Here is a 16331-nt window from a genome sequence, read left to right as displayed (position 1 = left end):
TAACAAGCGTTCACGATGCTGCCTCCACACCCTGCCATTAAACTGGAAACAGGTGAACCTTGATTCATCGCAACAGATTATCGTTTTCCACTGGTCAATTGTCCAATTCACAAGCTCTTTGCACCAGGCCAGACGAGCCGCCTTGTTCGCTGTTGTGATGTTCGGCTTGTGTACGGCTGCTCTACCCTGGAAACCCAATAAATGGATAGAGTTCTTTTTGTAGAGCATTAGTGCTAACCATTGTGTTATTGACGCTCTAGAACTCATCTCAGATGGTCTGTGCCGATTGTAGCCGGTTTTTGCATGCCACCCATTTAACACCCTCCTGTCTCTGTCACTAGTGATGCTACTCCGTCCTCAGTAGTGATGCAGAACGTCTCCATTTGTTGATCACATTGCCAACCGTTGATTTTCGATGCTACCGTTGAGGGGCAATGGCACGTATGGACATGCCACCGATGTGACAGTCCACGATGACACCTTTCTCGAAGTCACTAGGTTCCGTCGTTTTGCCATACCACCTGAATTCAACTGCTACGATGAAATGTTGCTTTCTACTATCTGTACACCGGTTTTTATGTTATTAACAAACCTGGAATGTTCCATAACTTCATATAACAGGGGTGTATACGGACAAATATTAGTATATGGCGTATATTATCTGTAATTACATGCATTACTCATCGTATAATTATTGTTTTAATTTTGTACTGCGCGTTTGTGAACTGAACGACGTGTAAAATCAATTAATCATCCATTGTGCTGTTGTTTGCAGCCTTATCAAGGGAGGATCGAGTTTTACTAGTTGAGATTGCAGTGAGACGTAACAACTTGAGATCTTAACGGAAGGAGGTTGAAGGAATATTCCTCAGATGTGTGATTTTGATTTTGTCGCTGTTTAATGTCGCAGTCTTACTGGCAATAATGTATGGTGTAGCATTCCGGAAGGATTTTTGAGTATTCAGTAGTAACTTCGTATTACATTAAGGACTCTAACAGAGAAGATCCCTTATGGTTTTGCCTCTGTGCAAATATTTCTGTGATTCTTTCTAATGACAGTCTATCAAAACGAATTCAGAGAATTCCTTGTTGGGGAACTGCTATTTTGTATCAAGGTATTTAAAATCTATCCGGTTTTAGTACGCATTTCAGATTATATACAAAGTATGTCTGTCCATCTGTGTTTCTCTGTGTGTTTAGCTTTTTTTTTTCATAATTTCGTTCTATCAGTATCGCAATCATAACTACAAAGATTATTCACTTTTAAATTTACTTTATTTGAAAACTACAAATGCAGTTTCAGCGAATCAAATTCCTGACTGAGGCGCCTGCGCACATTTCACTGATAATATCAGTGAAATGTGCGTTTTAATAAATGTGACGTTTTAATAGCAAACTGATTAATAGCAAGTTTTCAATTCAGATGGCTTTGGTGGATGGAGGGCTTCGTGGAAGGGCACACAGGCGGGAGGAGTATTAGGATTCCACTTGCCTTCGTAGCAGTAGTAAAGATAATCGGAACTACGCATGGTTGAACATCCGTTGCATTTCAACTGACACCAGGTAATGTTATCGAAAGTAGATGTGGAGCAGCTTATTCCAATGAACGAAGGACCACGAAGAAATTTAATGTCACAATTGTCTGCAAAAAAGCACATACATTTAGTAATGCTGCTTACATAAATTAACGATGGTTATCAAATTTACTTAAGAAAACATATTAAATCGAGAAGGGAGGGAAAAACGTAATGAAACTGTTTCCGCAGGACATCTACCACAGTTAGATTTGTGACATGTAAATCATTCAGCTGCAGAAAGAAGTATCAATTCAGTGATATCGTTAATAATGGAGTGATCGCTGTACTAAAGTCGACATTTCTTAGGATGGAACAACTTAATATCTGTTCGAACTATATCCCGAACGTTTTGTATGATTTCTATACAGGTAGTTCAGCGAGGTCTTATTGCACACTAGCAATCGAATGAAAAAAATTGAATTGAAATTGAATTCCCACTTATCGAAGTCATTGTTTCTGTAAGGATTACGACTTTTAAATGGAGTGTGTTAACTACGTTGTTAAAACTGCTTTTATTCAGACTGAAGTTTTTTCTAAGAACAAAAGCACGGGAACTGGAGTTAAAGTAAAAAACTTACCAAGTAAAGTATTCATTTGCACGTTTAGCCATCCGAAAATACTATTATTAAAGGCACTATAAGAACACTCTCACATGTATACACACAGCGAAAACTGAGAATGAAATGATCCAAAAAAAAAAAAAATGGACAGCAACGTATACGGGAGGATGACAATGGATGGATTTTGACATTATTCTGAAGGTCATTTCACTTTCAGTTTTCGCTGGGAATGTGTGTGTGTGTGTGTGTGTGTGTGTGTGTGTGTGTGTGTGTGTGTGTGTGTGTGTGTGTGTGTGTGTGTGTGTGTGTGTGTGTGTGTGTGTGTGTGTGTGTGTGTGTGTGTGTGTGTGTGTGTGTGTGTGTGTGTGTGTGTGTGTGTGTGTGTTTAAAGTGGCTTTGCTAATGTTAATCTGATCTGGAGAAACGTCAGAGTTAAATTATTCGAATTAGTAAATTATTTATTTTTATTCTCGTTGCAGGTAGTTTTTTCCCTTAATTGTTTATTACGAAATAAATTTACTGCTGAAACCTAATGTACATGTGTCTTCCCTTTTACGGTTTTTTTATCATCAATTATAATTAAATATTTGCTTCAAATCGAAAATATATTTAATATTATTCCAGAATGAATCCATTGTAATAGACGATGACTTAAATGTGACTTTCTTTTCTTGTTTTTTATCTATTTCATTGCTAACAACAAATATTTGAAAGTAGTTACTGTTCGTTGATCAGAAATGTACATGAATATTAACTAAAATATTTCTTCTGTTTCTCAACGAAAATTGGTCTTTGTAAAAATAATACTTTTCAGCTAGAATAAAAAAAAGTTCTTGTCAGAAATGGGGATCTTCTAACCGGGAATCTTTATGACGACTTTTCAACTGAAGGTAACAGTCTCGTGCAGAAGTGGATGGATTTGATTTTGCTCCTGCCAAACTACAAGACGGGCCCAAAATATTCACAAATTTGAAAGACATAAAAATGTCACCGCTGGTTTAATACATTCTATCAATAGTCTTAGCAACTAATATTACAGATCATTAATAACATTTATGCAATTAAGGTTATTCGAACACATAATATTCTCCCCTTTAAAAGAGAGAGAGAGAGAGAGAGAGAGAGAGCTGTTATAAGAAAAATCCGTTATAAGGAAAAATTATCTACATAAAGATAGAAAATTGCACTTAGTATAAGCTGAACATGATATTTGGATTACTTACCTGTCAAGTATTCTATGGTGAGAAAATCACTAACTTCCCCCGTGTCTTCTATTTCTTCGCTTGGCACTTCGTACACAAATTTGCTAAAAAAATGAGGTTTAGTCAATGCATGCAGATATTATATTATAGTATCAAAAAATAGAGCATATATATATATATATATATATATATATATATATATATTGCTACTCTCCTAATCGCTGTTTCTCATTACTGCCATAATGCGTAAAAGAAAAGATTGGGAATTCATCGACGTGGTTTGAAAACCTGAATATTGTAGTTTTTAGAGAATAGAAGAATAATGACAGAGTAAATATACGAAACAGGAGTTAAACATAGTTCGATAAATTTGAATCTGAACAGTAAAGGGATAAGAGAATGACCACAAGCTGCTGGTTAAACTTCAAATGAAAGTGGAATGATGGCAGCATTTCAGCAGGACAATTTCTCCGAAAATATCCACTGAAGAAAGAGAGAGTTACAGAAAAAGAACCGCTGTGAGACGTGATTGGAGTAAATATGTGATAAACTGGATTTTTATCTTCAGGTTAGCATCAAACATTCTTAGGGTAGTTTTAAGAGTATCGTTCCAGATGTGTGAGCTGCTAGTTAGGATTGTGTTGGGAGACGAAAGTGAATTGACATTTTTATTACAAGACGTAAGACAAGACTGCGTTTGACTGAAGGCAATCAAAGTTTAAGGCAGAGATTAGGGAGGATCTTGGAGCTTTAAACGATTGTGTTCTATGAGATTTTTAAACGAAAAAAAAAAACGAAAGAAATCTAAAATATGAAATGGGATTTGAGCAATAAAGAAGGGTCACAAAATCATTCTGGATAATTAATCGTACTTCTTTTAAATAAATTATATTCATTTATTAACATATTTAATAACTCACCTCCCAGGAGTTATGGATTCTTGAGAGGGATCTGAAAAGAAAACAAAAACCAAGCAGTTTTCGAAATTTCTTTGACACCATGTAAAAAATCCTAAAAAACATATGCATTGAAAAGAATATGCAAATTACAGAAGCCCACACGCGACATTTATTGGTTAAAGGCCACGTGTGGGAGTGATGTTTAAAAAAGTTCGTGCGTGTGTGTTGACTGTGTGTGGGATTCTGTGAAAATGTAAAATCTGCATCTATCGAAAACGTCGAGGTGAGACAGAGGAATTGGATCAGAGAGCATAAATCCTTTGCAAGTAAGTTAATGCTTTATTACATTTTACATTCACGATATTATTTGGGAGATCAGTTTAAATGAAATAAAAATGCTGCTTACCATATCTTTCGCATTTCGAACCTGTGTATTTCGGCGGGCACGCACATGTTCCTTGTTCTGTGCAAGTTCCTCCATTTTCGCATTCAGGGATGCAATCTATAAAAAGATGTTATCTTATAACGATCTTTGTAATAACAATAAGCAGTTGAAGTGTAGGGATGATATTAAGAAAGGAGTAGTACATTTACATTTTGGTGCTTCGCGCAGAAAGTTTCAGTGGTCATGTTGAGAGCAATAGATCCTTTTCTAAGCTCTTATCGAGGCTCAGTGTCAGGGTAGGTTTTGCCCCTGATTGGAAAATATTCTCAGAAAAAAAATAACGTCCTTATTTCTTATAATATTTTCTTCTAAAAGAATAGGTTTCAGAGCGTGCGATGGCGGATATTAAATCCGAATTTCTAACACAAAAGTGACATTATATAGTTCTAGAATATGTTAACTTGATAACCTTGCAATAAATGAGATAGTCTTTTTCTGGAAAACAGTGCTAAGGATTAATATCATGTTTAATCTCAAGAGCAAGGATTCCAGCTTTTGTCTCAATCTTACATGTTTTATATATTTATTCTCATCCACGGCATTGCTGAAAACCAGTGAATACCAAAGAGGCTTTCATTTGAGCTCACCAATGTCGGTTGCACATCAGGAGATAATCCGCCCAACTAGCACACTGTGCAAGAGAAGACGCTGTCGAAGATTTGCTACAGTAATTTGTTATGCTCAGGTAGAATAAAATCGCTAAAAATACAATTCCAGAAGCCCATTTTCTAGAAAAGCTGCTAGGCTATTTCTCTCTGAATTTTAAAAGGTCAAACGCAGAAAACTCACCTATGTGGCACTGCCATCTATGGAATGCCTTACAGGTATAATAATATTCTCTCTCTTTTCTTCAAATGGCACCGCTGTAATATTACTAACACAGCAATTTCTTGGTTATATTACAAAGGTATGAAGGCATCAATGAAACTTCGTTGTCTTCAAACTTCATTCTTCTCGCCTGCTCTTAAAATACAATGTCAGAGCAGACATACTGACTCTTGAAGATTAAAATATCTTTAATACACCAATAATCTGATTAAAATTCACCATAACCGCTAGTAAAAGATGAATTAAATTTTCCAAAAACTCTTTCCGTTTGTTTAAGATATGTAGTTTCGAAAGTTTATTCTAAACTTTTACAGTTTAGAATAAAACATTTTCACTAAAGCATTTTCCTGCGTATAAGCCCAAACTATCGTTTGGGCTTATGGGTGCATAAGATGTCAACTTATGAAACATACACATTTATTACAGCGATTTGTCCATCTGTCTGTTAGTCTGTCCGTACAAGCAATTCTGATATCAACTTTGTTATGAGATAGTTACTAAAATTTGGAGATTAATAAACGAATCCTTGAAGTTTACTAAGTAGACTAAATACGATATAAAGTTCCGTGGGTGATTTACTCACCAATGTACTGACACTGAGGTCCTCTGAATCCACTCTTGCACTGGCACCTGTGTAAATTCCTGTATGTTAGGATGCATTTTCCTCCGTTTTCGCATTCAGGGTCACATACTAGAAGACAGTTTTGATTACATTGTTAGTCGATCATAAACAGAAGTTTATCATAAGAGGGAAAAAAATGAATAAAATGATAAAGATATACTATTCTATGCGATTGTTGACCCTCCCTCTACACACACACACACACACACACACACACACACACACACACACACACACACACACACACACACACACACACACACACACACACACACACACACACACACACACACACACACACACACACACACACACACACACACACACACACACACGTACCATTTGGTAAATAGGTCTTTCCAAGTTTATGCTTACTTCGATGATGTACAGAATGAGTTTAGTGCAATCTTATCGATAAGTTGAGAACATTTCGTGTTCGACTTTCAGTAGTTAACATCGCTTAACTAAATGCTATACAGCTCATAAATTATTAGTGCAAGTACCATCCTATTTGAACTGATAATTTATTTCAGTATTACCATCAAGTTAAAGAAGCTTAATTTCTGTGTATAGAAAAACAAACACAGATCAAAACTTATTAATAGGGTTGAATTGTTTGATTTATGAAGACTTGCATTATCAGAATATATATTTCTTCTTTCATATATTTGAAAAACAGAAGATTAATACCCTTTTCTATTAAACTGTTGAATATTTCTTTAAATTATACATGAAATTTAGAACTGGTAAGAAAAAAATATAACTAAATCATCCATATAAATTATCCGTTTTATCTGACTCTGAAAAACTCGAACAACGCTAGAAAACTTCCTTTCAGAGGAAAGAACTATTCCCATTTCCAAAGCTTCATTGAAAATGATCAAAACTGATATTAATTAACCCTGATGCACACCGTTTTTATTAAGGGGAAGCTTAATAACTTCAACTTCGAACCTGATCAATTGCTAAGTGATTTAAGATAACAATTCCTCTCCTTGAATCATGCCATATTACTTTTGTCTTGACTGACGCTGACGTCTGTTTTTGCTATTTGACGGATCAGATGAAAATTATCATCTCGAAATGAGGAAGTAACAAACTACACATTATTAAGATATGTTTTGGGCGCACTCAATTCAACAGCAATCTGCAACTCCCGAGCAGATCGAACAAAATGAGATGTGTGGGGGAGGGAGGGAGGGAGGGAGGAGGAACTGAATTCACATATTTTGTACCTCTTATCATTCATCAGAATTTTCCTGAGCGAAAAATTGAGCCGATTCATAAAACCCTGAGAACTGAAACCAAACACTTACAAGGAATGTCGCAACGACTTCCTGTAAACGGGGGATAGCAATCGCATGTGCCGCTTTCACTGCACACTCCGTTATTCATACACCAGCAATCTATAAAATAAAAAAATAATAATAAATAAACTCAGAATATAACTTGTATTTAAAGACCTACAATACAATATGGTCAAAATATTGAAATAATGAAATATTATTTATTTCATTTAAGGAATTTGAAAAAAAAAATTCTTACATAACTTGATTTAAGCAGCTTTAGGAGGACATTTAAAATTTAAAGTATCGTTAATAGTCGCTCTCATTGTTAAATAAAAGAACATACAGAACCCTAAAATTCGAAACTCATCGTAATGAAATTTGCCTTCTTAATCTTTCAGGCCTACTTGACATCATGCCCTTTTCAAACACCATATCAGTCTATTGAATTATTATTTTCTGTTATACCAGGGAGTGCTGAAAAGTTCTGATAAACATCGAGAACAAAAAAGATATTAAAGCAACTGGTATAACCACAAGAATGAACATAACAGTAGCAGAGTTATGGAGGTAACTTCTGTTCTTATATCCTCGTATGTTCTTTCTTGTGGTTATATCGCTTTAATAACATTTTTGTTGTAGGTGTTTATCAGAAATTTTCAGCCTACCTCGCGTATGTGTTTGTGTGTCCATGCGTTACACTTTAGGATGTTCAGACATCATTGCTGAATACTTTTTTGTAAGCTGTTTATCTGTTCAAACTCAAAATGGTGGTAATATGAATTCGAAAGGTCCATGTATACTCTCCTCTTGTTACTCTTCGAGATGTCTTTAATTTTTTTTTATAGAGATGATAAAAAATCCAATGCGTTTATGAAACAACTTCTTCATTAAGAAATTCTATGAGACAAACCTGAAATCTGAAATTCAGCAGTGGTGTGGGATTGAATAGAAATAAATAGTAATTGAAAACAAAGAGAGAGAGGGAAAAAAGCATTTAACTTCTGTTAGAAATTAATTTCATTTACAATTTCAGGGTTAACATTACGATTAGACTCATACAGACAGATTTAAAATGTTTTCTTCTTTATGTTCTACAATAAGAGCATTGATCTTCATAGGTTAAGCTTCATAATATAATTATTCACTTACCAGGTTCTGTGCACCTACTTCCATGATAACCTGGAGCGCATCTGCATGTCCAAGATGTACCATTTATGTATTCGTAATCTCCCCGAATGCGAATTAACGCAGCACACGTCCCTCCATTATAACATTGATGCGGACAACCTACGAAATATAGTTTTATTGCGATACGATTTATTAACAAGAACGATAGTCAGTGCATATTTTCACATTCTTAGCTTGACGAAGTAGGTAATGTGCATGCAAACATTCACGCATATTTGTGTATATGCACGTGTGTGTGTGTGTGTGAGAGAGAGAGAGAGAGAGAGAGAGAGAGAGAGAGAGAGAGAGAGAGAGAGAGAGAGAGAGAGAGAGAGAGAGAGAGAGAGAGAGAGACTCACCTGATACTTCACATCGACTGCCGATCCACTCTCCTACGCAGTGACATACGTTTCCAAAGTCGCAAACTCCTTCATTCTCGCACTCAGGAGAGCAGACTAGGGATACAAGAAAAGATCGTTAACTTGTTAGCGAACTGTAGATGAACTGAAAACAGAAAATTATTTCAATCAAAATATTTGATCACAAGCAAGTCGATAATCTTTTTCTCCCAATGGAGTAAAAACTAACTAAAATACATCTTCATTTAATGTCCTAAATTCACTCTCATAATACCAAAACTCACTCTCTTCGTTTAAGTAGTCTTCTTAATCTATTCATCGAATCAAATCGTTCCTTACAACTGTAGAGAAATATAAAAATAAGCAGTTCCAAGCAAACAGAGTGTCTTAATGGATGTGGTGAGAAAAAAAAGGAGAAAAATAATGATTGTGTATAGGAACGAATGTATCTTCGAAAAATAGCAAGTAACAGAAACTAACCTTCCATCCCGACTTGTAATATCGACTTGTAATTCCAATGGAGTTGGCAGAGCTCGAATCTGCAATTGGGGAATCACTGCCTCGTGGCAGAGCCACCCAACGCGATCGACGGGTAGTGGAAAGGCGACGAATAGTAGCAGTCAACACGGGGAATGTCTTTCAGATCATCTGAAGGAATAATTATAACTAAGATGGACTTGTTTCTGAGTGCAATTCTAAAGACTGTTTATAACATCCAGATGCGTTTTTCAAATAATTCGGAAAGCAGTGAGAAATTTTCGGACTATTTTATTGCTCAAGAATCACCTTTCTTTTTTCAGTATAGGGAATTAAAATGAGAAAGCCTAACGGCTGAACAAACTTCGAAGACAGGGCCAGGTTGAAAGTTTTCAAAATGTGGTGCTGGCGGTGATCCAAAAAGAGGAGTTGGACACAAAATAATAAGAAAATAGGTACGTTTTGGGGAAAAAATGAAACATTCTCAACGATATTTAGATGAGAATTTCTCAACAATACTAAAATGAGAAGATGTTGGGTGATTATGATATGACTGCTGCTGTTCTTGAAGAATATTGAAAAAAAAACCTAAAGGTTTTTTTTTCAATATTCTTCAATCCTTCAATATTCTTTAATCCTTCACCTAAAGGGATCACGAGAGGACACCCAAGGAGAACTTTCATCCACCAACTGAAAGTAGACACAGGAGGGATAGTCTACTGAGAGCCTACTCGCTTGCAAATGACAAAACTGCTCGGAGTGACTGCGAAAGATGTTGCTTCTCATTTCTTGGAGGGAAGTAAGAATGTAATTACTTGTCTTGTTGAGTCAAGATTTCCGAGATAAATAGAAAATAATACGGAAAGCTGTATTGGCTGTTATGGATCTTTGTTAGATGCATAACATCTAACAGAAGAAGAAGAAGAGAGAGAGAGAGAGTTAACTGTAATGAGGAAAACACGTTTCCTTTATAGAATTATATATGGCCAAATTTATCAACATTGGGTGAAAAGTCGTTTATTATTAAAATTATTACCAATGTAGTTAACAAGAGTATCTGACTCATGGATTACATATGTTAGTATTTAATGTCCAAATGCCATGCAATTCTTCAGTATCTTCATCCAACTGAAACAAATACTAGCTTTTGGGACTTTCGGAAATGTACATTTTCTTCCTGTGCTTCATCCTGCTCTTTCACCTCGAAGTGGAATTCTTCATTCAAAATCAAGATTAATTACAATTGATCAATAAAATGTTGATTAAGATCAAAACATTGAGTAGACCCCGTATATTTCTCATTAACTTACCATAGGATTCACAAGAGGGTCCAGTGTAATTTGGTGGACATTTGCAGGTCAGCTGTTCGGTGCATTTCCCTCCATTGCGGCACTTAGGATAGCAGGCTAGAAACGAAAAAAGTGAATTAAATCAGTCAGTCAGACTATTTGAAAAGAAATAAATGAAATATATATATAAAAGAAACTTATTTCTGTGTGTGTGTGTGTGTGTGTGTGTGTGTTAGGTTTACCGAAATCCTTGAATTCCTTTCCAAAATTTACTGTTGGACAAAGCACAGTCGGTGGACTTAGAAATTCATATTTAATCAATCTTGTACTATTCAAAAGACCCGTGTGTACGTTCCTTTGTAACTGGAGCTGCATTGAGTTGTGCTGAACTTAAAAGTGAACTGTTTAGAACTGCTAATTCTCATCAGAGACCGGGCAACAAAATTCAAGTAATCAAGACTATGCTAATATGTCAAATCATTACGCAAACAATTTAGCAACTGCAAATTGTGTCGTTAAACATCGAGACTGTAAAACAAAACGTTAGAAATACAACACATATAAAGTGATAATATAGGCTGGGCGTCCTCTTCCATCCTATACCCGTGAATTCAGTTCAAATAAGGGTTAATGTATGTACATCTGTAAATCTTGGTCAAAGCTTTATTTTTTTTTTGTCAAAACACATTTTTGTTCTTTTTTCCAGCCAAAACGAACGTTTGCCTGCAGTGTTGTTATTGTAGTCGAATAACCCAATTGAGTGTTGGTATGATAATGCACTATATTATAAGGACTCTTGCGACAGGGATTGAAGAAATGGAAATTCTAGCTTAGGCTGATCACCCGACCGTAACTCTGTGCGATATCGTTGGGAAGGGTTAAAACTCCGACAGAAAGTTAAGACAAAGACGTTTGACTTCACTAACATATCTGAGCCTGATGAAATGGTGCAGCGTATATTTGCAATCAGCTTCCAAAATATGAGGGATATCTTCATGCTAACGAACCCGCCACCAACACACCATTAATGTCGGAATGATAAAATCGCCATGAAACCTGATGCGAATATGAGAAATTGTTCTTGTATCATAGTGGCTGCAAATCGCGTTTAGTTGACAATTTAGTAATATTGTTTTATGGTAGGCAGTGGAAAAAAGTACGTTGGTGGGCTGAGAAGTAGTCTTGGAGACAGGATATTGGATGACTCAGATGAGTTCATAAAATAATTTTTGACTAACATATACGCAATATAAAGGCCAGTTTCAGTTCTTATAACTACAAAATATACTTATGTTCACTGTAAATATAAATAAACATATTTTTTTTCGGATAGTGTATGACAGTACTATCACACTGTCATAATATCCTTAACGTCGCTTCAAGGTACATTTTAGAAATTTTATGACTGTAACGACATAATTTCTGAGAGCTGAAGATTTATTTCACAAAATTGACATATGCATATATAATTTTTAATTCTGAGGATATGAATAATGATTTCAGCTGAATGACTATGCTAAGTTGATACTAGCATTGTTTTCTTTAATACGAGACTAATACAACATTGTGAAATTAAAAGGACCTCGTGTGTAGCAGTATTCAAATCAGAACAAATAAACTTTGATATAGCTCTCTCATGACTATGACTACAATAAGAAACTCACTTCTTACTTGACATCTGTGACCTTTAAATCCGGGCAAGCATCGACATTTGTGTTTTCCGTAGCAGAGTCCTCCATTTTGACACTCCGGGTGGCAGACTGTCAAAAAACAAAAGAGAAATAAAGTTTGTCGAAAAAAGCTACCGAAATAATAGATATGAAAAGTAATTTTAGTTTTACTTTTTGGTAGAAGTTAGAGACTCAACTGGAATAATCTCACAGATTTCTGCCAATCAAGGTAAACCAAGTAAACTGATTCCAAGCATTGGCGGTGCTTGGTGTGAAGACCTGTGGGGTTTTCACTTCTGCTGCTGCTAGCGATGAGAACGAGAATCCGCTGATTTCATTAACCATCCGTTCAACTTGAAATTTTATTGTCCATCAAATGAATCTGATCTGCAATCTTCCACTAAACAGCAATTTACTGTGGGGGAAAAAGTACTTACTAGGTGTTTGACATCGAGGACCAGTGAATCCCGATGGACAGTCGCATATGTCATAGTCGGTGCAGGTTCCTCCGTTAAGACATGCGTAGGAACAACCTGAAAGTACAATCTAAATGAGACCGAATTCAGATTTCTCATCAAGTGATCGTATTTTTTCACAATTAAGAACTAGTAAATAAAAAAATAAAAACATAACAGAAATTATATGCTTTCTTTAGAAAATGTTTCACTGTTTAATGTCCAGTGTACATTCTTGAATTGAATGGAAATAACAAGTATAATTACTTACTGTGAGGACCAGAGGAGCGGTCTGGTATCCTCCAAGGCCTGAAAAGAAATTTTTTAAAAGTCAGGTAATTATAAAATAATAGGTACAGATAGATTTTTTAATTATTCTCATGATACGTGTATTTTAACTTTATACCAGTAATTTTATTAGTCACGAGTTATGCCTAACTGAAGGTTGTCGAACTTCGAATTAGGTATAAGTCTGTAATCAAAATATCGGGAAGGTATGCTGAGAAGAATTATTTACCAAAAGCTAATAACTAGCTGAGATAGGATTAAGCGCATTAATAGACATCCAAATAAGATTTTAAGGAACGTGCCATGAATTCTATATTGTGTCACATCTGGTTTAGAGATAAATTTCTTCAAATTACATGAACTTATTTACATTCAAATACAATAATAAACGGACTAAGAATGGTGGAGTATTTGTGAGCAATCCAGGCTTAGTTCTATTCCTTTCATATTCTTCATTTGTGTTTCTTCCGCATTATTATTTTATTTTTATTCTCATTATTCGAAGAATAATGAGACTAAAATACTAAGATAAATAATCTTTTCGTAATAAAACAGTCTTTGTCTGTCCTAAAGAGAATTAGAAAAATTGCAAAATTCGGTTCTCGGGACAAGTTGGCCATGAGGGACAGAAACGTTAGCACTTCCATGATCACTGATTTTTTTTCAAGGTAGCCTATTCAGGATAATTAAAGCACGGGCGACCAAGGAAGACTGCTAGAAAACGCTAATGCTGAACATCTTAAGAAATATATTTGTTACAGCAACCATCTGAATGAAAGTTTAGACGATTTTTCTTTTTGCTATACTTGTTTTTATATCGTCCAGGCTATCAGGCATTTGTTGAGTCTCTTAATTGCTTTCCATCTCATTTCAGTTTGATTGTTTGCGATTGAGAAAAAGCAGTAAAAGTTGAAAAATGTTCTTTTTACACAAGGAAGAGAAAATAGCGAGGTCTTCGATTGCTTGGCCAAGAAGCTTTACATTTAAAATAACCTGCAGTTATTTTAATTATACGAGAAATATTTAAAAAGACAGCTTAGGTATGAAAATCTGTGGTGGATACGAAAAAAAACGCACGCGCAGTGATGGTATTTGTAGGATATACTCTTTGCTATTGCTGCCTTATTTTCAAACATCCCCCCCCCAAAAAAAAACGTTGAGAAAAGAAATGTTTAGCTCATCTTCGACGTGGATTAGATGAGCTGGGAATTCTGGTTTGTAAACAAGAAGTGGTTTCCAGAGAGGAAGCTACTTAATAGTAGATGCTCAATAAGCGTAATGGTGATCTCATCTCGTCGGATGAAACTCATTTCCACCTCAAGACATTCACAAACATCCATTTACACGGTAGGATACGAATACACCCAGCTTGTTGATTACGTGATGCACCACTTGGCGAACTGGGTTTAAGCAATGCAATCCAAACGTGCATCAAACCCATAATCATCTAAATCACTCTTTTTATAAACTCATTGCCAGGGAAGAAGACTTTGCATCTTGTACATCTAATTAAAGAATTCGATTATTTATTAAGGAAATAACTCTAAAGCTTGAACAGGTTATTATAGCGTACAGAACAGAAATGTTTCGTGCAGTTCATTCATTTTGCTATGGCGCAGTGTGACCTTTGCTGTTTGTGTGCGAATAAACTAAAAACCAACCATTCATTTTGACTGGTCGATTATCGTTTTTATATCGGTCTCCTCTTTCAAGGTCACACGAAATGGAAACTAATAAAATTCCTTCCGGACATGGTTTGTTTTTTCTGTTTTTTTTTTTTTTAACTAGAGGTCAACTTTAATATTTTATTAACTTCTAAACGATTGACCAATACTCATCATCCTCTAGCTAGAAATGCAAATTCCTATTACACACACACACACACACACACACACACACACACACACACACACACACACACACACACACACACACACACACACACATATATATATATATATATATATATATATATATATATATATATCCTTGTGGTGCGATCCTTATGATGGTAATGTCGTTGAACACGAGTTTAGTCCATTGCATACACAACAACATTTATGGACATCACCACAAAATATTTAAAGAACCAAACTTGTACATAGTAAAGAAATATGCTATGAAATATACATCGTCATGCCATTCTGTGGATTAATAGTTGTAAACAAACAAACAAAAAAGATAGAAAATTCATGTTGTAAAAAACGGATATTGTGCTTTCTTTTAAACACTGAAAGTTCTATTCAGAACAATTAAAGCACGGGCGCGCGAGGAAGAATTAAGCTGTTTTACTTTTAATATTGGTATGGGAATTTTATTTCAAAGCTTTCGTGGAATGTGAAAACTCATCGCAGATGGTTGCAAGCGCGGAGACCATGACAACCCTCTCACCTTGTCTTGAATGCCTTCCGTATTGGAGCACTCACCACCCACTCCTGCAATGCAGTGCAAAGGTTTTCCAGCATGATAAATCTTATTCCATATTTTGTGGTCAGACTGCATAAATTTACACTTAGCAACACTGAAATGACATCCTCAAAGCACTGACCTATTCAAATCTTGTAACATCACGTCAGAACTTTCTGACATTGCCGTTCCTAATGTAGCATGATCAACAAACAGCTCAATATCTCGGCTCCTTTGATATTTCGTTTTTAAATGATACTTTTTAGCAAATTCACTAACTATTTTCACATAGGCACTAAACAATACTTACGGAACATCTTCAGGTTGAGAAAGTTCCAGATGAAAACACAGTAAAATCAAACCGATCAACTCGTTGAGTGACGCCATCTGTAACATCTGCGTGCAAATAATCTCTTACAACTTTGAGAATGTGGTTATGCTTCTAACAATCGCTGCTTGGGGGCGTTCTAATTGTAAGAAGCATTCTCTATGTATTTTTTATTTTATTTATTCATTTAGTTTTTAATTTATAAGCTATAATGTTTCAGCAGAATACCAGATAACATATATTAACCCTTTTTCTATTGGTACGGAAAACTTCCTGCACTCGTACTTGCAGGAAGTTTCGATTTCCTTTTAATTAAACCGTTTATGCAATTATCTTGGAACTGCAAAAACGGGAAGAGAAAATTCTGGAGCTTTAAAGATATTTTAAAAACCAAAAAGTCAGTTTGGTTTATGCGAATAATTGCAAAGGGATGTTTGTTATCGCAAAACAAAATATCAGCGATTATGCGC

The 16331-nt window shown here is 35.4% G+C and overlaps 1 protein-coding gene across 1 annotated transcript; it reads right to left on the bottom strand.

Moving 5' to 3' along the window:
• Nucleotides 1-1253: 1253 nt before the first annotated feature.
• LOC150109781 (uncharacterized) lies at nt 1254-15980 on the bottom strand. The gene is made up of 13 exons (XM_090410276.1): nt 15844-15980; nt 13111-13148; nt 12822-12917; nt 12379-12474; nt 10736-10831; nt 8949-9044; nt 8572-8709; nt 7450-7539; nt 6095-6202; nt 4645-4740; nt 4260-4290; nt 3361-3443; nt 1254-1642 (listed from the first exon to the last, which is right to left on the bottom strand). Exons 1-13 carry the CDS (start codon nt 15927-15929, stop codon nt 1401-1403), a joined length of 1296 nt encoding a protein of 431 aa, XP_090266402.1. The 5' UTR covers nt 15930-15980; the 3' UTR covers nt 1254-1400.
• Nucleotides 15981-16331: the final 351 nt, after the last annotated feature.

Source organism: Typopeltis vanoorti, chromosome 1 (genome assembly GCF_054136105.1).
Source record: "Typopeltis vanoorti isolate ZY-2024b chromosome 1, IOZ_Tvanoo_1.0, whole genome shotgun sequence".
In the NCBI taxonomy this organism is placed as follows: Eukaryota; Metazoa; Arthropoda; class Arachnida; order Uropygi; family Thelyphonidae; genus Typopeltis; species Typopeltis vanoorti.
Note: the sequence above shows the minus strand (reverse complement) of the source record. Positions and strands in the feature narration are given on the sequence as shown.